Source organism: Passer montanus, unplaced genomic scaffold, assembly GCF_014805655.1.
Source record: "Passer montanus isolate IOZ18808 unplaced genomic scaffold, ASM1480565v1 scaffold14, whole genome shotgun sequence".
Taxonomy (NCBI): domain Eukaryota; kingdom Metazoa; phylum Chordata; class Aves; order Passeriformes; family Passeridae; genus Passer; species Passer montanus.
Window position 1 is genome coordinate 2,461,032 of NW_024360941.1, and position 25,551 is coordinate 2,486,582.

At 38.6% G+C, this 25,551-nt stretch overlaps 1 protein-coding gene across 1 annotated transcript in view; it reads left to right on the forward strand.

The window, feature by feature from the left end:
• Nucleotides 1-384: 384 nt before the first annotated feature.
• Nucleotides 385-25,551, forward strand: part of GUCY1A1 (guanylate cyclase 1 soluble subunit alpha 1) — a 35,721-nt gene continuing 10,554 nt past the window's right edge. Inside the window, exons 1-2 of the mRNA XM_039700127.1 lie at nt 385-499; nt 23,118-23,514. Coding sequence (XP_039556061.1) covers nt 23,266-23,514 — 249 coding nt within the window. The 5' untranslated portion in view covers nt 385-499; nt 23,118-23,265. The remainder of the gene's footprint in view (nt 500-23,117; nt 23,515-25,551) is intronic.

Consider the following 25,551-nt stretch of genomic DNA (forward strand, 5'->3'; position numbering starts at 1 on the left):
AAGGCTACAGTAAAAAAGGTATGTATCACATATTGCACGGAATATCACTAGCAACAAGTAAACAGAAGCCGTGGTAGAGAAAATGCGAATAAAACAAAAATGGCAGCACACGTTTTCGAACAGAAGGGTATATGAAAGGATAGCGGTGTGGAAAAGACGTCAGTAACCACAGCGCCTTGCCCCCAGTGACACGGGTTCCTACTGGCGCGGAAGCCGCAGACAGGAGCTCCCGGCTGCGCAGACTGATATTTCTCGAAGCCTTAACCCGTGGGGGCCGCGAGGCGAGGGGGCACCGGCGGGGCGGGGGTACCGGGGAGCCCGCGCCCCGCTCGCAGCCCCGGCGCCCCGCTCGCAGCCTCCGGCGGTGCCCGCGCAGGGGCGCCCCGCCGCCGCCGCGCCGCGCCCGCTCCCCAAATACACCTTGGCGGCGCCGGGAGCGGCAGCGGCGCCTGCCCAGAGCCCCTCGGCGGGGCTGCGGCCGCGGGCACCCCGCGCCATGGTGAGTGACGGAGGCAGGCAGGGAGGGAGCGAGCGAGAGAGAGAGCGGCGCCCGGGGCGCGGAGAGGGGCGGCGGGGACCCTGGACAGCGCTGGGACGGGGCGCCCGGCCGGGAGCGCGGGGCGCGGCCGGGGCCGGGGCTCTCCCGGCCGGGCGGTGATCGGTGCTGAGCCCCGGCAGCGGGAGCGGAGCGCGGGAAGCGCTCTGCCCTCAGCGCCCCGAGCCCCTGTGCGCCGTGCTCCGAGCCAGACATGGGCGTGAGCGGAACAGGGATCGATTCGGGGCTGGGAGCGCTCGGGGAGCCCGCTGAGGGCTCCAGACACCAGCGGTGCTCGGCGGCCTTTGTGCCTTGTGAGGCTTTCTAAGAATTCGCGAATTGCTGATGCTCGTCAAGCTAATTAAAGCCATCCAGGCTGGTGTTACTGCGTTATGCTTAGGTAAGGTTTCTTACCCGGTTTTCAGAGCAATTTCTGTCACCCCACCTCATGAATTAGGCACCAGCCTGATATTTCATCGCATACTTGATGCTCTAACAATAAGTTCATCTCTGCATCTGCTATTCCAAAGATTTCTTTATCGTAGGAAGAATAAATGAACCCCCAAACTGTGTTGCATTCATGACAATTAGCAGTTTTTCAGGCAATTTTCTCCCTCCTTCCATTTCTTCAAGACTTCAGGCTGACAATCCGTTTTCTGAGTGAATAGGTTTATTTCTGTGGCTAAAGCTCAGTGGGCATTACTAGCCTACGTTTAGTATTCCCTTTATAAAATCATCACTATCTATGATCATGAGACACTTGAAAACTTTTTCTCTCATGTAGAAAGGAGTGATTTTATACATCTTTTAAACATCTTATGTCATGTCTCAAGCTTGATCTAATGCTGCTTGTAAAATGGCTCTATTTTCAGAGCTGGTCACTTATTCTGGGGATGTAGTAAGATGGCTTTCTAAGTTCAAAGGATGATTTAACAGGAAAAAGTCATAAGCAAGGATGCAGTGTGTCTGTAATGCTGTATTTGGGCTTTTCACTTCCACTGGACTACAGGCTACCCTGTGCTGCATGTGGGTTGCTCTGAAGAGAGATGTGAAGACATTTGCTGTTTGGAATACTAGGAGGAAAACCAACATTTTTATTCACTTGGATTTTCCATTTTTAAGTCTGAGAATACAGAGCTACAGAATAATGTAACAGAGGATTTTTTTTTTCATAACAAGTGTAAGAGTTTAATTATATTTGTATGAATAGAACAAAGTGTTTTACTTATTTGGAAGTGGTCTAATCTTAGAATTTTTCCTAAGACAAAACTCCCAATGGAGCCACTCCCTTTTCTTGTAGTTAGAATTAAGATGATTTGTTTCCAAACTACAAAATGTAGGTGTAAGGAAACATACACTTTAAATCATATAAATGGGTCTACTACTTTTATAGGGTCAGGAACAAAAGGTGGTGACAGGGTGTACTGGGAAGAGATTCCTGTAACAGACCATTTTACATAACTAATCAGAGAAGATAAGCAATTCAGGCATCCAGAGAATGTGTACAAATGTGTTACAAATGTTCTCTTTGTAGGGAAGAGAATTGTAGAGAAGTTTTTTGCTTGGATTGTGTTGCTCTGCAGTGCTACATATGGCCATACGTTCTGATGACTGTTTTCTTTGCTTTGCCAGTAGCAAGAACCTTAAATGAACCAGGTGATTGTAAGGAAGCACGAAGAGTATGTAGCAAAGATACAAAAACTTTGTGCTCCCATTCTCAAAAAAATAATAAAAAAAGCCTTTTCTGAAATCATGCTGATCCAAAGCAGGCAGGAAAAGTATGGAAGGAGAGAGAAGGAAAGCACATTTTCAGATTTCCTGGTTGTACTTCCTTTTTTTGTGGAAATATATAGCTTGCAGCGATTATGAGTCATGACAATGCAAGATCATGAGGCAAACATTGAGGAGAAGGTAAGGAATTTAGTTCTGCAGTGGTTTTTTTTCCCTTTTTGACATCAATAAAATGGCTCACCTAGGTCTTGCTGCCCTCTCTTCCACTGGTTCACTTGCTCAGTACTCAAATCAATCAAATTTTTAATAAAACACTAAAAATGAGAAGTCAGAGTCCATAAAAGTAAGTACTCAAGTTAAGTATATTTGTTTTGCTGGGATTAATGCTTTCTTTAAAAAAATCTGTCCTTAGCCTTCTATGACAGTCTGTTTCAAAACAGATCCCATAGTGAAATCAAAACATAAGTAAGAGTTTATAATAAAATCTAATATGCCAAATATCAGTAGCAGTCAAAACCTGATTATGTCATGCTAGAAAAGATAAAATATCAGTGCTATTATGTGTATAAATGCCATCTGTTTAAAATTCTAAAAGAAAAATAAAATACCAAGACTGAAAATAAGTAGTCCAAGATAGAATTTGTAGCAAACACAACTATTTTCCTCTTAACTGACACGAGCTGTTAACAAAAAATCCTGTAAATCGTATTGTACTTTAAAAAATCCCCAAAAACTAAAATCAAGCACCTCAGTAATCTAATTAATCATATGCTACGTTCTAAATTATCCACAATGAAATATGTGTAAGGAGGTACTGGCTGTATTTTGTATCTATTTTGTATAGCAACAGGTTTTTATAAAGAAAAAAATATATTTTTTCTTTATAAAAGCTTAAGCATTTTAGAAAAGTTCTGTATAGGTAAAAAGAAATCTTATTTTAAAAAATTCTTAGGAACTACAGAACGTGATTTAAAGTATTTTATTGTAATGTTGTTTAGAAATCATTACACTTCAGATGGCACATTTTGTTAACAAATGAAATTTGGGCCATAGGAGAGCTGCCATTAGAGTTTCTTTGCTGGGATTCCTTGCACTTTTTGTACTATTTACTTTTTAAAGACCTTTATTGTCTATGTGTCTTAAAATTTACTGTATTTATGTAGATGTTTGCCATTGCAATTAAGATTTTTAGCATTTGAAATTAAATTAGGGCCAAGTCTCATATTTGACATTACTTTGAATATTCTTTCTAGCATGTCTTCACCATTTGAGATATGGATGTATGAAGTTTGTATATTGTATGGCTGTATGTATGATGTATATTCAGTGTGTCTTCCATGAATAGTTGTATGACAAGTAGAGATTCAAGTTTATTATTAAACATATTATATTTTTAAGTCAGTTCAAGGCATCGGTTTTTGTTCAACAAAGCAACCCTGTTCAGGGCAGAATGTTAGTATCTATTTAATTTTAAAATTACAATAGGATTTGAGCATGTGCTTAAATTGGCTAGGGCTTCTAGCTATGGTGTAAACAACAAATTAATTTTTACTAATAAAGGCAACAAAATTTGCTAGAAAAAGCAGATTTTGTGTAAGGGTTTTGTTTATAGATTCACATGCTTTGAGACAACTGAAAAAATAAATTAATATCTATAGTTAAGCCTTTCACTTGTGCCATAGGTACTGACTGCAGCTCATTTGGTGCTATGCTGTTCTTCCATTTTTTTGGTTGTCCTAATCGGGTGATGGCAGTTGTAGGTCAGTGCTAGGAAGTGGCTCACCACACAGGATATTTATTTTTGTAGATGTGGTGTTGAGAGCAAGCTGATATCAACTCTCTTTTTGTAGGAGTGCACGTTTCACTGTTCTGCTGCTTCATGACCTAAGCCAGCACGAATACGATCCCTACAGATTAATTTTACTTCACCACAGAGAGGCCTCACCACGTCCTGTTCATTGATGCAGCCCCAGGCTCCTCTGTGAGCTTCAGGGCCTCCACAGACCTTCAGGCTTTAGGAGAATTCCACCCTACCAGAGCATTTTGTGATACTCACTTCCAGTTGGTTTTTATTAATGTTTCCTGTTATATGATAGTTTTGTTAAGTGGAATTGATGCCCTTGCTAAGAATATTACTGCTTTCAGATTTAATAGAGATTAATGGTATTTTAACTGACATTCTCAAATGCCCCCTTCCATGGTTCAGGCCTTTACTGCTACTTTTAAGCACTCTCCCAGCTGCTTGAACTTGGCAGTATTGTGGTAGACATTATTCTTGATTTTACTGCTCTGACTCTTTAAATTAGTTCCTTTGTATTACTTAAAGTCAATTTGTGAATTGATTTTCTTCTTGCATATTCACTATTCACACTCAAAGTAGCTGTTCCAAGAGAGCGGTGTCCTGCTAGCAGAAGCATTCAAATGAGCCCCCTTGTGCAAGTCAGGCCCAGAAGGGTAATTCCTTAAGGGAGAGCACTAAGCCCAGATGATAACCAAGCTGTGACCTTGTGTTATTTCTTAGAGGGCATTTCCTTCATGAGAGCCCCTGTCTCTACTTCCCATACATATGTATCTGCCTGTGAACAGAGTGCTCTGCTGTTCCTGCTTGAGTGACAAGGCCACTTTTTCTCTGTCCTCAGCCAAGGGGAGAAATGCCTGGAGACCTGCGCTCCTGTGAGGGGCTGTGGGGAACAGAGCTGTCTGGAGCCCTCCCTTGGGATGGTTTGTCTATGCCTTGCACTTCACGCATGGCTATGCCCATTGATTGTTTCAGCTAAGTCCATATAGAAAATAGGTCAGCCATGCAGTGGCTCAGGAAGACAGCTTCAGTTGTGTAGTTGTAATCTAGAAACAGGACATCTGTATCATCTTGGAGGAGACTGGAACCACTTCCAAAGATGTTGTCAAACATCGTGGAATCTAGCCCTTGGAAATCTATTTGTATTAGAAAGCTGCAGGGAATATCCCATGCAAGCCATCCAATTGCCTCCCTGTGAATAAAGTTAAAATTTCTTGTTAAAGGACCACATGCTAAAATTCTTTGATTATTTTCCCCTCCACAAATGGAAATTGAAAGAAACATACATTTATGAAGTGAATCTGTTCCTCAGCCCAGTTCTGAGTTATTCAGAACAAAAATATATCATGCTTTTGGGGAAAATGTATTTTGTGGGAATCCTGCTGGTGTAATTCTTGAATGTCGCTGATTCCAGAGAGTGCAGTAAAACTTGTGGTTTCTGTGATGCTATGCACAATAGTTGCTGCTAAACTCTCCACTTCTAATAAATAATAGCACAAAACCAAGTTTTTCGATAGTATATCAGACAGAAGTGTGTTGTGCAGTGATGACTGCCTTTCTAATGCTGACCAAAGTAAATGTGTGTTTAATTTCATTTTAACCTTGCATTTCACTTGGCACTTGATACAGATGCAGACTGGCAGAAATTGTTCAGGGAAGGCTGATTGTCCTCCTCGGCAAATACAGAAACTTCACACACAAAAGAGCATTAGTAAAAGCCTGAATACAGAGGAACACCTCAGCAATATTTCTAGTTTGTTATTGGGAAGAATTGGGATTTTATGTTTACTCAAAATGATTTCTATGATTTGAAAACAGAAGACAATATGCTCAGGTGCTGCCTTCTGGTTGATAGGGAGGGGCATCTGCTTGCACGAATAGCTGTGTTTCTCCCTAGCCCTGACTGCTGGCATCCAGGACCCTAAAATACTCATTGCCGTTCCTGTTTTAAATAGAACTGCTAAAAATGGCAAAATTTCCATGTCTTCAGAGAAAACATGTATCAATCTAACTTTAAATCTCCTTTTTTGTTGTTTTTTGCCAAAATTGTCTTCATAGTTGTCTCTTGTCTCTTTGCACTAGCAAGCTGAAAGTGCAAAACTGTTCGCCTTCATGATGAGAAAAATCTTTGGTGGACTGATACATTGCTGAAGTTTTAGTGATTAGTCCACAGAGCTTACAAAGCATATTTAGAGGTAGGATTTTAGAATTTCCCCATGGGAAGAATGTTATGAAGGGAAAGAGTCTTGTGGCTTAAGTAACTAAACAAGGCTTTTGGTCAGTGGGGAAGTGATTTTTTTCCTCAAAAATTGTGACAGAAAGAATTACAATTAATTATACCTTGAATGAAATTCTTCTTTTGATACAGTTAAAGTTCCCAAACAAGTTGCATGATATTAAAAACCATCCAAGGGGAAATGCATTTCCTTTAAGGAATTATGAAGCCTTCAGAAGTAACAGAATGACATTAAACCTGCTGTGTGTTAGTCATGAAGATTTAGTGTAAGGATACCTTCCTTGTTCTGCATGTGTATTTAGCACCTGCATCCTTTTATGAATCCTATCTGTAAAATCTATTAGAATTTTACTGTGTGAAGTGTTTTAATCCCACTGGTGCTTTTAAAATCTGGCTGTCAGTTTTTATAAGGTCAAACATGACTTTTCTAAGTCACTCAGATCTACTAAACTTCCCAACAAACTTGTGCAATCTCTTAACTTGTGCTAAGAGGTCTGGATTCACTTGTTAGCTCGGCTGCTGTCTTCCTTTTGTGATCTCCAGCATGCCTTATTTCCCCACTTATAAAGGAAGTATTGTTATGCTCCTTTCATATCCCATTTTTCTGTCTTTGCCATTCAGAGGGCAAACCTTCAGGTGAGACATCATCTTTTGCTGTATATTTCTGTATGGCCCTGCTCTTAATTGGATCCTTCTGGGTTAAAATAAGCAAGTAGTTGGCCTACCAGCAGCAACAGAGAGAGAGAGAGAGCAGAATGCAGGGTATCAGTGGCACTATTTGTCTGCTAAGCAGCCTGCCCAAGGATGACCTCACAGAAGGTTAAATACCAGTATTTAAGTGTAAAAAAAAGTTCTGTAAGAATTTTCACAAGTTGTGATCTTGCTGACTAAATAGTGAGACCTTCATGAATATTGGAAGGTAATGAAATATTTCCCTTTGCAGACAAAAACATTTGGTTGTGTGGTGGCAATGAAATAACACAGAGGAGACTAGTATTCATCTCAAGTTAGGCACAGTTTGCAAAACCTTTTGATGTGCTCATGAGACAGAGACCACATTCGTAGTGTGACACTGAAAATCTGTTGCTGGTCTGAAAATTAGTATCAGCTTCGATCAGGTTCGGACTTAGCCCTGTATGTCACATGCTCCTGATCTGCAGGAGAGGCAGCATGATTATCAATTATATGTGGGAAAAGTCACTGACTATAACAAGAGTAAATTTTAGAACCAACAGAGGCATGGCTAGTCAGAGTCTGAAGTGTGCAGCTCTACCATGCATGAGATAGAGGTGGGTGGGCATCATGTCACTGACTATTCTGACTATTCTCGTAGCAGATTAGAGACAGGCACTCAGAAATGCCAGTAAAAACTGGCTTTGATGGCTGCTTAATATATGAAATGCAGTTTCATGATATCTTCCTTTGAGTTTCTCTTTGAAAATTATTTGCAGTTCTAAGTAATCATAAGTTCTAAGCAGAAGAGGGTTCAAATAATAGAGAGAGGAATTAAAAGGAAAAAGTATCTTTTCAAATAGGCTTTGAAACAGTGAAAAACAGGACTACTGATAGCATACAGGGGTATGATTTACCCATAGCAAAAACGAAAACAGAACATCTATCCCTGCCTGTGTTGTGGGCAGAATTTTGTTAGCAGGAAATTGGTATATGGAAAAATAAGGTGATAAATAAGAGAGTGGTAGTGGCAGAAAAGCACCTAAAAATAGTTAGATTTTATTGCCATTGTTCTAAGCTATTATATTGTAAATGGCTGACCTGTTTCATGTTGGAATAAATATGCCCAAAACAGTAGTTATATGAGTTTGCATGACAAATACTCAGTGTTTTCTTTCCCAGCTGTTACACTACAGTAATGGAAAACACTCATGATCTTTAGTAAAATATTAATAAATCCATTCCAATCTTTAAACTTAGGTTTGGCACTCTGTCTTTTAGCAAAGAAGCTGCATTACTTAGGAATTCAATCCTAATGTCAGTTTAACATAGTATGGACATCATGGGATTTAGATGCCTGTTATAAACAGAATTGAAAACCCAGAGCAAGGGTTTACAACATGAATATGCTGTAATGATACTTGTGATACTGTGAGAATTTTAATTTCTCCATTGTCACAACAACTTGTAAAGTTAGTGCTTGTGCCTCGTTAAAGCTTGTCAGGTACAAGTATTTAAAATAAATGATTTGTATTTTCCACATCACCTAAAGTGTAAGCAGAAATGTCAAATGTTTCTGACCCCATATAAAGGAAGACTATACACAGTGAAGCAGCCTTTCTTTCCTCCCTGTGTTATTTTTACCTGTTGAGAGTGCACTGTGCAAGATTCGTGGTGCTTCAAAATGCTCTATAATGCCAAGATACTTAAAAAATGTTGTCTTCATCTTGGCAGGAAATTCCTTGTGAAGGAGATACTGTCTTTCTTTATCCTTAAACTTAAGTTTCTGGTTTACATCCTCCAGGAACTGGTGCATCACATTCCCTCCCTCTGCCCCAGCTATTCTCATGGCTTCTCAGCCTTTAGTCCCTCAGAAAAGGGGGGACTTGCAATGTAGCACCCTCTTTCTGTGCACATAAACAAGTACAGAGGTGAATAAATACCCATTATTTGTTACATGGTTTCTTTTTCCAAGGGTCCAGTGAGCGATAATTTTAGCTGTCCAGGCAAAGGAGCATACTTCTTCCAGATAATATTCAAATAACATTCAAAACCTATTTGAAGTACTCCTCTGAGTACATATGCACTTGATATGTCCGGAATTTGATTTTGGTTCATTTTTAGCTTTTCTGCCACAGTTCACTAGCCAGTTGCTCTGCTCTTTCACCTCTGAAACAGCTGAACTGTGTTCTTTTCTGCTTGGAGCTGTTATTCACAGACCAGGCAAAGGAGCATACTTCTTCCAGATAATCAAATAACATTCAAAACCTATTTGAAGTACTCCTCTGAGTACGTATGCACTTGATATGTCCGGAATTTGATTTTGGTTCATTTTTAGCTTTTCTGCCACAGTTCACTAGCCAGTTGCTCTGCTCTTTCACTTCTGAAACAGCTGAACTGTGTTCTTTTCTGCTTGGAGCTGTTATTCACATATTCACTAGTATGCAACACAGCAAGTTGGAGACATCCTGTTATATGGCTCCATTTTTGAAATTAATGTAGTTTCTTAATACAATCAAAGAAAGCAGGTGTTCAGTGGTGGATTTCCATCTTACAGATTTAAAAAACAGCACGTACAGAATTTGTGTGTTATTTGTTAACATTTTGATGGGAAATTGTGCTTGAAGGACTTCTGGTGTGGTACAGCCCCTACACTTCAAGTGAGCCTCAGATCTCTGGGTAGCTGAAGTGTTAAGACAAAGATGTTTATCAAAAACATTTGATTTGAGTTCTCAACAAAGTAATCTGAGATGACTCTGTTGCTACTTTTCTTTGGCTGTTGCTCCTGTTTGGGAGCTCTTTCTGACCAGGACGCTCAGCTATGTTGTGTGCTCATTTTGCCTGAGGACTGAAGCCCAAAGCCTCCCAGCACTGAATCGTAAATTGCCACACTTTGAACTAAGAGCTGGATGCCAGAACAGTTCCTTACCTTCTGTGGTGGCAGCGGGAGGAAGGTCTGCTTGTGTTTATGGGTGATTGCTGACACCAGTGCACTTCCATCCTGCCACACTGGAATGCAGGGCAGGGCATTCCAGTGGGTAAGTAATTAAGGGCATTAGCTGGGTAAGTAATGCTTCCATTCTGGGATCTCACATACATGTGCAGCACTGACTGGTGTTTCAGAAGGCCTAATGGAGAGAGAAAAGAGGTTCCTTATAGGCATATTATAAAACACAAGTGAAGTATCCTTAAAAAAAGAAAATGTAAAATTATGAAGTGAAACCTTAAATTTGTAACAGTGGACATCTAGCCTTTATGTTCCAAATCAATGCCATTTGAAACAAAATACTACAAAATAACACAGGATTTTTACTTCTTTATTAACACAGGGCAGCCTCATTGAACAATGCTGCAAAACAGGGTGTGTCATTCCCAGCCCATCAATAGGTGTTAGTGCAGCAAACCAGTGAAACTAGAAATTGAATCTTGGCAGCCAAATCAAGGTAATAAACACGTATCCTTCCTGAATTGTGCATCAGAGAGTAATACATAGCCAGGAGAGTTGGTTGAAACACAGAAACAACAAACAGAAAAATTCTCCTAAAATCTAAAACACTGCTGGAAAGTTCCATGGAATTAGCATGTCAAAATATTCTATAGCCTATACTGACAGATTACAGAAAATTATTTGCATAAGAAACTGCCAAACTTCAGTGGATTTGTAGGAGAGGGAGGAAGCACTTTATCAGTAAGCGAACTGTCCATTCCCATTACAAATAGTTTTGCTCTATTGGCCATGTTTTCCTTATTTCTTATATATTTTTGGATCCTCATGTTCTTCTATAGGTTTTTTCTGTTCTTTCCTCCTTAATCCTTTATTCTGTCTGTATCTTCCTTTATCTTTCATGTCACAAAGAACAGCAAAATAAATTAGAAAAAATAGGTAAACTCAGTTGGAGAAATGGAGACAAGCTCTGATCTTTCAGAGTTCAGTAAGATTACTGTGATGTTAACATCATTGCAGCCAGTGCAGTTATACAGGTTGTGAAGTGAAGAAATGTGGGTAATTCTAGGTGCCCTGCCTGGAATAACTCCAGGAAGATTATCCTGTGGTTCATGCAATGCACAATATATGTATTTACCCAATGAGAGAAAGACCTGAGGACCTTGCACAAAAAGTCATGAAAAAGCAGAAGAAGAATTACGGTTAAAATACATTTAATTTACCAGTAATGAAACCCTGAATTTGAACCTTGAATTAGAGGCTGGCGATTGATACATCTGATCAGAGTTTCTGAATTGTTCTTTGTTAACCTTTTATTTGATTTCCATTCTCCAGTATCTCTTAATCTGTCGAATCTCTGTTCGTCTGAAACACCTGCCACAGAAATTAGTGAATTTCAGTGGAATTTGCAAGCGTTGCAAGCTAAGCATCTATTTCTGTGCCAGTCTGTAACCAGCACTTTGGCACAAAAATATCATAAACTGAAATAGAGTTTCAAAATACTGGATGGTATTATTTTTTTTCTATTTGAATATTCAACTTTGGTATTGTTACAAGAGGCTGCAATTCAACAGCTAATGTACTTGAATCTGTATAATGGATAGCTTGAAACATGCTAAATCTTTCTAAATGTATCTGTACTAACTGGAGCAGCAGCACTGACCAAGGCTTCTACTGTTTGATATGTTTTAGCTATAAGGATGTGTCTTTTTTTTATTGTTTATCACTAGTGAGGATTTGGAATGTAGAATTATAAATATTTTCTTTTCCTTGGTGTCATGATCAATACTTCAATGATCCTCTGATTTTCTCTGTGTCTATTATTAAAACCAGAAGCTACATTTTAATGACTTGAGAAGTTTCTTTGTAAAGGAGCTCACATTTCTACATCTCAGTAGCCTTGCTATGGTTTAGATTTGTCAAAGCTGAATCTCCCATAAATGTTTTCAGCTTACTTTTCCATAGGGCCACATTTTTTCCTCACTCTTCCCTTCAAACTGCCGCCAGGGCCAAGGGGAAGATATTACAGAATACGTGGTGAACATGGCAGTTCTCTCTGAGTTAATCTTGCATTCTTTCTCCCTGCTGCTCTCATTTACATGTGCTGACTTTTCCTGTGCAAAAGTAATCTGAAAAACACTCTGTGCAATTTGATTTCATTCACATGCTTAAAAGAAGTGTTGAATAAATGAAACGGAAGGATTTGAAAGAGCAATAGCTGTGATAACTTCAGCAATTGCACTGGAGACAATAACAAGCATCTCAGATTGAACATTCAACAGGAAGCCAAAATCTGCTTCTGGATTTATTTAATCTTTAGTTTTGTTACACACATGGTATACACTAACAACAGGCTAATGTTAGTCATTAAGTGCTTATTTGTTGTGATTAACAAGATTAATTTCTCTTAATACCACATGTGCAAGCTCAGTATTTTACAGAAGCTCTCATCTTCACTTAGCTTCATCATTTTAGTGAAAAAGGAAGCCTGTGCTTTTAAGTACCATATAAATCCATATACTTACCTAGCTTTCTCTGCTTTAAATGCATATCTGCTGTATTTTACAGAAGAGTATTAGAAAACACCTAAACAAGATACTCAAAGTGGTATTGTAATGTATTTTAGAGCATACAGTCTCTCTGGATGTGCTGATAATCTTTTCAAAGGTAAGATGATCTGCTTTTGTGTACTCAAATCTTTCTTAGAAGAGCAGATTTTGAAAGAGGTGGGCTATGAATAACTATATGTGCCTGTACCATTGTGTGCAAAATGACAGGCCAATCAGTGAAATAAAAAAGGAAGGTGCTAATTTACAGTGCACATGGGCTAAATCAGCAATTCCAATTATTTTTAAACATGTTTTGTAGCAGAAACTATCTGTAGGCATTTAATCAAAAAGAAAGGTGCATCTTGGTCCTGCTCTGCAAATACTATGGAGGAGAACAATTGGGAAAGTAGCTGATTTCTCTGCTTCTTCAGAGCTGGGGTTTTTTTTTGCAGGGACCTACCGAAAGCAGAATCAGTATCTGTATGATGGCTATGAAAACATCCTTTCAGCCATCTATTTGGGTTTATTAGACATCTTAAATCAATATTTTTTTATGAAAAGTACAAGGACATAACCTCAATGCTGTAGGACAAACCATTTTTGCTAATTAGAAGTTCCTGTTATTACCTTCCCATGCATAGTTTTTAACCTTTCTGTAATCTCAAATGACCTCAGTTCTGTGATTATTGCATCTGCACACTTAGCTGCAAAAACCCAACATTAAAAAGCCAAGGTCATATTTTGGTTCAAAAATAAGAAAACATGCAAATCAGTATTTCAGTGACAGCAGTGACAGACCTTTTAGGTTTAATCCTATTCCTGCTGTATCCAGAAACCTGCTGTTGACTTCAACAGGAGTTGGCATGAGTTTTTAGCTATGAATAAATATGAAAGGTAGTTGTTAGTGATTTCCAGCATGAAAATGATTCTGTAGACATTATAAACAGAAGTGACAGGTGGCAAATACCCAGTCAGAAAACTCTGCAACTGAAATCTGCTAATGAAACACTTTTCTTTTTCAGACCTAGTTTTCAGACACCTCTCTAAGATCTCTGGAGTCCATGGAAACTTTTAGTACTTTTATTTATAATAATTTTAGTACTTTTATTTATAAAACTTGCTGTTCATTATAATTTAAAGCTGTGAACACAAAGGGAATATTTAACTACATGCACTGCCTTTAGACACTACAATCAATGTTTTATATTGCTCTACCATGCTCCAGTGTATTTGGGAAAATAATATTTATGCAAACCTGTATGTCAGTTGCGTAAACTGTTACATCAGCTGCAGCAAGAATATGTGCAGGTACAAATCTCAGGAAGATAAGTATCTTTCAAGAAGTAGGGGAAATTTTTTGTCATCTCTGAAAGGTGCTTCACAGTTAATCCAGACCACGGTACTCAAATGAGAAGTTACTTCATGCTTTAGAAATTTGGAGTTGTTAAGCAGTTTGTTGTTTTATTTATTAAAAAAAGAGATGCAGGCTAAGTCGTGACTACTAGCTAAAGATTTCACTAATAGTATGGGATAAAAGGTTACTAGATTTCACTTTTATCACAAAATAATTACTATTATTTTTTAGTTTATTTGCTCCTTAAAAGCATTTTTGGTCTATGAAATAAACAAAAGTCAGATTTTTCAGACATGTAAAGTTAAAGGTTTAGTTAAATAGTAAAGTGCCATGCATTACTAAATTTGAGAGATTGAGCTGTAAGTAGCTATTTGGAAGGAATCAGTAAGCACAACAATTAACAATGACTTCATGTTCTAGACCATCAGTGCTTCTCCTTCTGTGGATTCTAATTAAATTCCATTGGCTGTGGGCAACACTTTGATCTTTACATTTAACTACTGCAGGCTGTCACGACCACTGCATGTCCTCAGGATGAGGTTTAATTCTTGAAAAGAAGACATAAATTTATTTTTCATAGCTTTTCTCTTACAAGTTTTATGGAGGTATTGTACTTTGAGAGACTGCAAATGTAGATTATGCTATATTTAAAAATACATTCCTTTAAAGTGTGAGAATAATTTCCAGATGCTTTGGATTGCTTGCCCTCACTGCAGCAGCTCCTCTCCTTCAAATGCTTCCTCATCTGGGCACCCAGATCACTCGAGGTCTCATCAGTTATGTCAGTTCAGTATCGGGATTTCTCAAAAAAGCAAAACTAAAATGCAAGCCCAAAACCTGCATAATGCACCACGGTTACATACAGCAGGTCTCTGGTTTTTGTTGAGGTATCTTTATCTCTGCCTCAGTGGAAATGGCCGTGAGCAGTGCAGCTCCAGCGCTCCTGCAGTGCAGCGGGGCCGGGGCTCTCGGGGCTGTCTCCATCCGGGGTTGCTCAGCTGGGGTTCTGCGGGCCTGGGGTGCGGATGTGCCGCGGTCCAGGGCTGCCTTCTCATCCTCAGCGTGTGGTGGAGGGAGCAGAGGATCAGGTGCTGTGAGCCTGCCTGCTGGGCCTGCTGGGGAGTGTTTTCACAGAGGTTTTGACTCACAGGAAAATAATATTTTTCCCACGCTGCCTTCTCAGCATGCCTGCCTGTTATTTGGTCCTAGCATAGGAAAATATTTACCCTACGAAAGTACTTAATGTGATACTTAAAATGGCAAATATGTATTTTATCAGCAGCATTTGGGAATCAGTCCTTCCTTTAGCTACATGCCAAAACATGGATGTATTAATTAAGGTTCCCCCTGTGCTTTTAATTGAAACCAGAGATGTGGCTGCAATATAACTTTCACATCTGGAGTCTGGGCTTCTCCCAGGGGTATAGTTGGATCCAGGGACTTGCTTCAGACCATTACAGGGAAATGAGTCAGCCACAAAGCCAGTATAAGAAATTCAGTGATACTTTAAAATTAGGGTTTTTTCCGTATGTTCAAGAACATTAGTTTCAATACTAAGATGTAGTGTTTGGTGTTATTACACAAATGCTAATATTTTTAAGCAGCAGAAATATCTGTCTCATGACCTTAAAATAAGACATATTAGTAGTTTTGAAGTTGACATGTATTCTGTGAAACTTGTTTTCAAGATAGATGACAAGATAGAAAAGTAGATAGTTTAGTTTTTTTCTCAGAAAACAAAGGTAATTATTTTCTTAATCTTCTTGCTTGGTAGCTGTCTAATGTTGCAAATCGCAATCTATTCAACTTGGAGCACAGAGGAAACACTTGATTGTGTTTCTCTGCCTCTTAAAACAATTTATACAGAAAAAGAAAAGTAGAAAGGTGAGGCAATTCCACTATATCTGGGGAGAAAGATTTCTAGTAAGCAAGGTCTAGATTTTTAACTTGCCCTAAGCAGTCATATAGTCATATAGGACAGTAGGCGGGATAAGTTACAATACTGAACTTGGATTTACTAAAATATTTGGACTGTTAAAACAATGATTGATTGGAGTGATTTGTGTTATTTTATCATAGCTGCTTTACTATCTTTTTCTTCGTTTGGTAATCACTGTAAGTTCATTAATTCATTAAGTTCTGTGGTGTGCTGTGGTATTTCCTTATTACCAAAGCTATCCTGTGACTTACATAAATTTTGGCTCTACTTGTAGTAGAATAGTCCTAAACAGAGGGGGAGAACACTGGAACTGGGCTTGCAGAGCACACAATGGCAGTTTTAGTGCTTTGAAGAAAAATTGGTAAAAGACTACTCTTAAAGGGCTCTGAGGTAAAGACAGATTGGAACAAGGATTGACTGGAGAGAAAGGAGGGTGGAAATTTTGGCTGAACAAGCAGGAAAGTTAATGCCTGGCAAGGCATATTAATTTTGGGAGCTGGAGTGGAATTTGAGATTGCTGATTCTAGTAATTTCTTGGGCACCAGTAAATTGTTGTGGAGTTCACTGTTCCATATCATGTCTGATCCTGACCTGTAGAGAGGATAATAACCTTTTCATCAGTTACTGCCTTTGCTCAGGTAGCAGAAATATGTACTGTGAAAAGCCTAGAATCTTTCAGGAAAGAAAAGTACTACTTTGTAAATTAAGTAAAGCCCGTGTCTGTACAAAGTGGTAATGTACTGGAATTGTCTTCCCAGGGAGGTGGTAGAGTCACCATCTCTGGATGTGTTTAAAAAAAGACTGGACATGGCACTTGGTGCTACAGTCTAGTTGAGGTGTTAGGGTATAGTTTGGACTTTATGATCTTAGAGGTCTCTTCCAGCCTCAATATTCTGTGATTCTGTAACGATTTAGGATTGAATGGTCACATGTATTATGGGGTTTCTAGATGTCAACTCCTTGGCTTTGCAATATCCAAACAAATTAATGCTTTGAAGGTGTGTGTACCCAGGACATGTTTAAACTAACAGTGAAGCAAACAATAAAAGGTTAACTTATTTGTACAGGATTTAATAAGACTAATAAATACTTGCTTTGACTTCTTAAAATATGAGCTTATATATTGATGTGGACTCGAGGTGTTTTCTTAGTATTTTAGAAACAAGATCCTTGGAAATGGACCAATCTCCAGGATTTTGTTGCTACCCTCAGCAACTTGAAGTAGAAAAAATAATATGCCGATATTTTACTTAATATTACTACGACACAATTATAAGATTTAGTCATTTTAGCTGTGTCAGCTGATAGACACAGCAGCTGAAACAGAAATGAACTGCTACTGATAGGGAGGGTGCTGGCTCCTAACCTGTCCCACTAGAAGCTGGTTGTGTTTTGCTCATGCATTAAAAGAACAGTTCCTGCCTTGCTCTCTTCAGAGGCACTGATTGGCAAGGGGCAAAAGGCAATGATTTCTGAACCCCACAGAGATTAGAGCTGAGTGGAATAGCAAACCCCTTTCTTATATAAAGGCAGAAGTTAACAGCTGCTTCTGTAGAGGCAAAGGCTTGCACACCACTCCTGCAAGTGCTGCAATCACTCTCATACTAGAGAAATTTAGATTCAATCAGTGATATATTTTGACTCCTGCAAAACAGACTAATTTTTTTAAATTATTGCTCAACATGTAGCAGTTCACCTAACAAAGTGATAGGTATGATTTAGAATTAAAAAATGACATACCGTCATACCATATTCTGTCTTACTCTGAGTGAAGGACTCTGCTTATCATAAGATAAAAGTATTTAATGTTGCTTTTAATTTTTGTGCCATGTCCATAAATTAAGATTATAAACTACCTTTAGCTACTGTTGACAAGTAGTATTGCTTAATTTTTATAAATGGCCATGTTAATATTAGGGATTTTGCTGTATGATTGATTCATTGATCTTGATTGCATGACAATGTCAAGAAATGTTGTAATAAAGGAAATATTCAGAAGCAGATAGAAATAAACATGGAGGAATGCTTTTTTGACTATGAGACATGTATAGATGTAACCTTAGAAAGAAATGTTTGTACAGAGCATTTTGAGCACTGTTAAGTTATTCTGCAGCTATGACTATACTAAAGTAATCTTCTTTTTTCTGAGTGGCACAGTGCCATGTTTTACTCAGTCAGACACTAAATAAATTGGTTGCTTGTAGTTTGATCTCACGGCAGATTATTTAATTTTAATTTTCAATTTGTTTCCCAAGGTAACTACAACATCAATTACTATGGCAGAGATGGAGAATTCACATTAGACACTGCTGCTCCCCTGGGATGAGCTCTCTCAAACCATGTTTGGAGAGGAATCAAAAACAGAAACTATTTTCATGGGGGTTTTCTGTTTTTTTGGTTGGGTTTTTTTTTTGTTTGTTTGGTTTTTTGGGTGGGTTTTTTTTTGTGGTTTTTTTTGTGTGGGTTTTTTTTTTTTTGTTTTGTTTTTGGTTTTTTTTGTTATGGTCAGAAAATGTCTAAAGACATAGTGAACAGTGGGAGGGCTGGTGTTCCTCATTCCTGAAGCACATCTGCAGATGTTTGACTTAACCTGTGATGTGTGGTATCATCTTTCTGATACCATTTTGAGGTCCATCATACTGCTGAAATTCCTTCTGTTATCTCTACATTGGGGATTCATTATCTTTCTCCTGTCAGACCTTTAATATCACTAATTATCATATGAGTGAGACAGATTTTCCTGTAATACAATAAACTTTTTTCCTGAACATTACTTAAATTACGTGCAAGATGCACTTAGGATATGAGATGCAAACTTGATGTTTTACTTAAAGAAGACACAGAGGGTTTTTTTCAGTATTTGAATCCTTTAAAGTATTATGGAATCAGGTTTTCCACTTTGTTTATTTAAATATGTGATTTAGGGGGTTTTGTCATTGCAGAGGTCAGGAAGAGTTTTGAACTGACCACTGCTTGAAAATTGTTATGCCTGTTAAATTGATAATGGTTCTGAACTGGGATCTCTGTTATCAAAGAACCATACACTTTGTTTCTGGGAAAACAAGAACTTAAGGATGCTTAGAAAATGGTTCTTAAGAAAACTTCTTTAGGAACTGTGTCTTCATTATTTGGATTTTAAAGATCTGATACTGGTTTTGTACAACAGTATTATTGCTAGAAACATCATGGATATCCACATTCTTCCAAATCTATTATGATATGTTCATAAATAGCAACTGGCAGGAGCCAAAGTAGTGTTCAGATCAAGGGCAAAGACTCCAGGATTCCAGTCCCCATCAGGGCAGGATGAGGCTGAATGTAGGTGTCCTGCAGCACACAGGGTGGCATCACAAAAAGAAGCAGCAGACACAGTAGCTGCATGTCCAGCAGCTTTGTCAACTCAGGGATCTTCACATTAGGGCCCATTTTGCCCCTGAAAAAGTCTTGTCCCATCACCATCTTCTGGGACCTCTTTTTCCCACTTGGCAGCTTCTGGAGACTTTTCAGGTGTAAAACAATGGCATCACTTCCTTTTCTGAACTGATTCTACCTGCCTGAATATTTTTCCTATGACAATAAACATGATTTAGTTAAAATACAATATGCTAGCATGGAAGTGAACCCCAAATACTTCCAGATAATTGTTTTCTAAAAATGGAGAAATAATCAGCAGGAAAAAAAATCCAAAAAGACTGAAAACTCATTGGTAATTGATGAAGGTCATTCACATTCTTTGTTCTTAGGTTAGTGCAAATGCAGTACATATTTTTTCTGTCTAATTTAGCCGTTAATTCACATTTACATTCTTCACTGAGAAACTTTTTCTTAAGTCTGTTTAAATAGCAGTGTAAGCATTTGCAGCGTTGCATTCCCTGGGAGATGTTTAAAATGTTTAATTCTACATTATTTACAAAAATATATTTAAGAGTCTTTTTTCCCTTTCAAACTGCTGATATACTTGACTTAAGAAATTTTAGTAGTTATTTTATTAATTCAAAATTTATCTTGAAATTTAAGGCACAAATTCAGCAAAGCATGTGAATATAAATGTAAGATCCATCAAAGCCATAATTTTTTTTTGGGTTTGACAATTGTGCATGTATATATGTGTGTTTAACTTCAGTACACACATCAGTCCAACTGCAGAAAATATGGTTCTTTTCTGCTTTTCTTTTTTAGTGTAGTAATAGTGGTTATGTAATGGCTTCTGAATAAAAATGTCTATCTATGTATCTATAACAATGCTTACAGTATAAAGTATTGTGTATATTTATGTATTTGGAGTATAGTTCTTGCTTTAAATTTTTCACTGCCTTATTTGTTACCCAGTGTTATTCAGCAATAAAAAATGAAGTATTGCTGATGTCCATGCAGCAGAAACAAATGAGTTTCTGTGTAAAAACTGAAATCAGAAATATAAAATGCTATGTAAACATTCTTCAGCCTCTTGTTCTTAGCATTGTGTTTATTGATTCTTAAAATAAGTCATTAATTTTGATAGATGTCCCCTAGAGCCTGGCCTGACAGCATCAGTATTACAGCATGCTTTTCTGCCAAATATTTTTCTCAGCAGCAGGTCCAATCAAAGTAGCTCCTGCCTATTTCTCCTTTTATCCGTGCCATTTGTGCTGTGTCTGCAGCATTCCTCCGCTGTGCCATTCATTCCAGCTGTTTCAAAAGCAGCAGCTGATAACCTGTATCAGGGAATTAGTTATTTTTAACCCTGATACAGTTGCAGTGTGACCCCAAATGCCCTTAGGGTGTCTCAGGGGCAGAAACAAATGATGTAGAGCACAGGCTTATTAAAGCTGTAGTGCCTTTGAGAGAAGTAGTTGTTGTATCTCCAGAGAGAAAAATGTAATACTTAGCTGCTTCCAGAGTCGCCAAAAGCTCTCGAGGATTATTTTTAAAGAGTATTATATGAGGATGAGAGGATCTGATTCAATGAGATACAGTCAATAGAAAATGAAAGAAAGAGCCTTTTTCAGACTAACTGAAATAAATCGTCTTTACTATACCGTGTCCCTAAGTGCCACATCTACCCATCTTTTAAATATCTCCAAGGATGATGATTCCACTGATTCCCTGTGCAGCCTGTTCCAATTTTTGAGCACCCTTTCTTTGAAGAAATGTTTCTTAATATCTAGTCTAAACCTCCCTTGTTAAAACTGGAGGCTGGTTCTTCTCATTTTGACACTTGCTACCTGACAACTTGCTACAGCCTCCTTTGAGAAGCAGTAAGGTTTTGGCTGAGCATCCTTTTCTTCAGGATAAACACTCTCAGTTTCCCCGGGCACTCCTCATAAAACTTGTACCCCAGATCCTTCCCCAGCTCCATTGCCCTTCTCTGGACATGCTCCAGCACCTCACTGTCCTTCTTCTGGGGCTCGGAACTGGACACAGGGTTCAAGGTGTGATGTCGCCAGTGCCGAGTACAGAGGGACAGTCACTGCCCTGCTCCTGCTGGCCACACTCTTGCTGATCCAGGCCAGGATGCCATTGGCCTTCTTGGCAACCTGGGCATGTGCTGGCTCATGTTCAGCTGCTGCTGACCAGCACCCCCAGCACCTGATCCTTTTCTGCCAGGCAATTTTCCAGACACTCTCCCTCAGACTGAAGCACTGCATGGGGCTGTTGTGACCCCAGGGCAGGAACAATCACTTTGCTTGTTGAACCTCATATGATTTGCCTCAGTACATAGATCCATCCTGTCCAGATCCATCTGCAGCAGATCAACATCCCCACTCATCTTTGTGCTGCCTGCAGACTGAGGGTTCACTCAATCCCCTTGTCCAGGTCATTGATAAAGGTATTAACCAGGTCTGGTCCCGGTACTGAGCCCTGGGGAGCCCCACTAGTGACTTGCTGCCAACTAGATGTAACTCCATTCACCAATAATCTCTGGGCTTGGTCATCCAGCCAGTTCTTTGCTTGGCAAAGGGTATGTTTGTGAAAGCCATGAGCAGCCTATTTCTCCAGAATGTTGTGGGAAATAGTATCAAAGGCTTTAATTGAGTGTGGGTAGACTTTATCTTTTTCCTTCATTCACTGAGCAGATCACCTTGTCATAGAAGGAGACCAGACTTGTTGGGCAGTGCCTAAACCCGTGCTGGCTGTGCCTGATCCCCTGGTTGTCCTGCATGTGTGATGGTATTCAGGATGATCTGCTCCATGACCTTCCCTGGCTGACTGAGCCTGACTGAAGTCAGGCTGTCAGGTGGTATCCTCCCTCTGACTTCTTGTGGCTGGATGTTATCTTAAGTGACCTCCTGTCAGCTGGGACTGCCCAATTAGCCAAGACTGCTGGTAAATAATGGAAGATGATTTGTGGAGCTCTTCTGCCAGTTGCCTTTAGACCCTTGGGTGAATCCCATCCGGCCCCATGGTCTGTGTATTGTAAATTGTGTAGCTGATCACTGACCATTTTCTCCTGGTATATAGGAGCATCATTCTTCTCTCTCTCTCACCCAGCATAGGGTCTTGGTGTCCTGAGAGCAACTGTTCTCACTATTAAAGACTGAGGCAAAGAAGGCACTGAGTACCTCAGCCTTTTCCTCATCCTTTGCCACTATGTTTCCTCCTGCATCCAGTAAAGGTTGGAGAGTCTCCTTAGCCCTCCTTGTGTTGCTGACATATTTGTAAAAACATTTTTGTGTTTTACAGCAATAGTCAGGTTAAGTTCCAGCTGGGCTTTGGCCCTGTAACAAATGGAACCATTATTAAAATTAAAAGTTTAATGTGTTGTTTGGAAAACACCACCTTCAAAAGCATAAAAATCCCTTAGTGTTTCCAAGCAACTGCAGTTGTGTGGTCAAATTCCCAAGATGTGAGTTGTCACCAGTTGTTTTTACAAGAGACTCTAACCTTTGGTCTTGGATGGTTCACTGTTTAAGAAGTACACACACTAAGTTAAGTCATATGTTTCTCTGTTACATATATTGGACATAAGCAAATTTAGATTGAAGTATTCTTAACTAATCTGTTTCATTGTGCCATATGAGATAGTTTTTAATAGCTACTTATAAAGAATCAAAAAGATTTCCTCATTGGAATTCCACTCTTTCAGAAAACTTATCCATCAATGTGAACAAATATGTTTTGGGTAAGACAAGTCCTCTGCCTTAATCACTTGAGTCCCAGCTCGTATAAAACTTAACCATGCATGCAGCTTGAGTTACCTGAAGCACTGAAGTCAGTAGATATTACATGCTTAAAATGGGGGCGAGAGTAAATGCTTTCGTGAGCTAAGTCCTCAAAAAGCCATTATTATAATGTACTTAAGATAAAACCAACACATCATGGGAATTTAAAAGAGAAAAATAAATGTTTGTAATTCTTTTTTTCTTTCTTGTTTTGTAGGGGCAGAAATTTTTTCTGTGGTGATTTATAGCTACTAATAACCTTCCACAGTGGTTGCCTTATCACCTTATTATTCTGGCATCTTCTGCTCTTGTTAGTAAACATAGAGCGAAGTACTCCTAATCTCAAGAGAGAGACTTCGTACAGTATGTTCTGTACAAAACTGAAAGACTTGAAGATCACAGGAGAATGTCCTTTCTCCTTACTGACTCAAGGTCATATTACTGAGGAACATGACAAGGACTGCACAGAAAACAGCTCTAGAGCAGCTTTGCCCATCTGCAAAGAAGTCCATGAAAAAGATGGTCAAGGAAACCTTCCACAAAGGAAAACGAGCAGAAGTAGAGTGTACCTGCACACACTAACTGAAAGCATCTGCAAACTAATCTTTCCTGAGGTAAGTAAATATTAAGTAAAACTTTAATAGCATTTAACTATAAATGTTAAAAAAGCATTCTATGCCTGCCTTTAGATATAAACCCTTACAAAATTGCTTTGACTTAAAAGTTTGTGTTCTTATGTAGTTTTCCCTAGTTTAAATCCACTTCCATTCCTTCTGGACATAATTTTGCCACAATCTGTGTTGTACACACCATTCCTTCCACTGTATTTCCTTTACTTTTGCCTTGTATTTGCAACCTTCCACTGATCTTTTTAATTGCTCTTTTTAAATCCATCTTTTTTTGTACCATTTTTAACATAGATATACAGTAATAGAAATTCTGCCTTGTTACCTAATTATGTAAATTATGTGGCCATCTCATCAGTTCACCTAACTGAATCCAAACTGCTAAGTGCATTAATCATTATCACAAAAAAATTAAAATAGATGTTTCCATCTGCTGTGATACTAACCTCCTGTCATACTATTTTTAAAACCATTACTGTTTGTATTTGCCACAATGATATTCTTATGTCTCTGCTCAACTTAACTGAAAACTGGCCCAGTCTTGCTTGAGTGGAGACGAATACCATGGTTTATCTCTGTAAAAGGAACATGAAAAATGCAGCTCTCTAATATCCAGCTCTTGGCCTTGTCACAAATTCAGTGGGAGGCTTGGAAGAACTGACTGACATATCGAGACTACAAATAGCAAATGGACAATTTTGTACACTCATTTAATTACAATTCCATTACTTGGACATTCAGTGTACCTTACTTAAAGTGCTGGAGTTTTGTTAAATCTATTTGCAGATCTGATTATACCGATCTTTTTACCTCTGCTGCATTTATACAGATGGAATGCTTCCCTTGAAAATGATCTCTAAATTTATAAAGGAAAAGACTTGCAACTCAAAAATGAACTGGCAAAGCACCCTTTCCAGGATGTCAGGATTGCTGTATTGCTTTTCTAGTATACAGTTGTTTGTGGGATTTTTAATAACTGGTATTTTTTTCCCCCTTTAAAGAGTGCTATAAATGTATGCAGTTGCCTATTACATAATTATGATAGGCTAGTTCATCATCTGGGACAAAGCTTAGTAAAGAGAAGATATTATGACCATGTACCCTAGGAACCACTGAAATTCAAGGTTATCATTGTTACTATTTACAATTATTCAAGTCATATGCATCAGAACTTTGTTCAGGTCTGTTCTCATGATGATTTGGGGTCAAGCCCTAAGCATTTTCCTAATCCTATTTTTCCATAAAAGGGCTTTGCTTGTTTAGAAACATATTTTTCATTGCTTAGAAAATTTCCTTACTTAAATGTCATTGAGTAACATCATCTTCCTTCCAACTGGAAGCTCCAAAACAGGGCTGCATCATGACCCCTATGGAACCATGAACTTCTCATGGAGACAGCAAGCCATGCTTGGAAGTCCAGGACAAAGTGCATCCAGACCACTTTTTGATTAAATTTGGGATATAATGTAGTGCATGTTGTTGTTTAATTTATTTCTTTCTTTACAGAAATATGGAGAATATTGCTCATTTATAAGTAATGGATTGAATGGCAATCCACTTACTGTATCCATTTCTACACAGATGTAATTTATGTTGTGTTCATATACATGATATATGGTATATATGTATCTAATTCACTTTAGATTTTTTTCTTGGAAAACATTTCCAGAATATGCCTTTCTTTCACGTAATATTTTCTTTGGTTGTACAGACTATCCTTCTGGAAATACAAAAAGTAAAAGATGCAGTAAAAGCTGCCTCATTCCCTGCTTTCTTCAGGGAATGAGGACCAAAGAAATGCCAGGCCACAGGAAGCTTCACAGCTGAATTCTGTCATGGCAGTATAGTACTATTCTATGACCCTGTCTGTGTGGGAAGTTTGGGCTTTGAATATCAGAGACTACATACATATGACAGCTTTACTGGCCCTCACAATTTGAAATACACATATTTGGAAAATATTCCATCTGTTCCAATTAGGAACTGCAGAAGGGATATGGAATCATGGGATTGAAGTATTTTAAG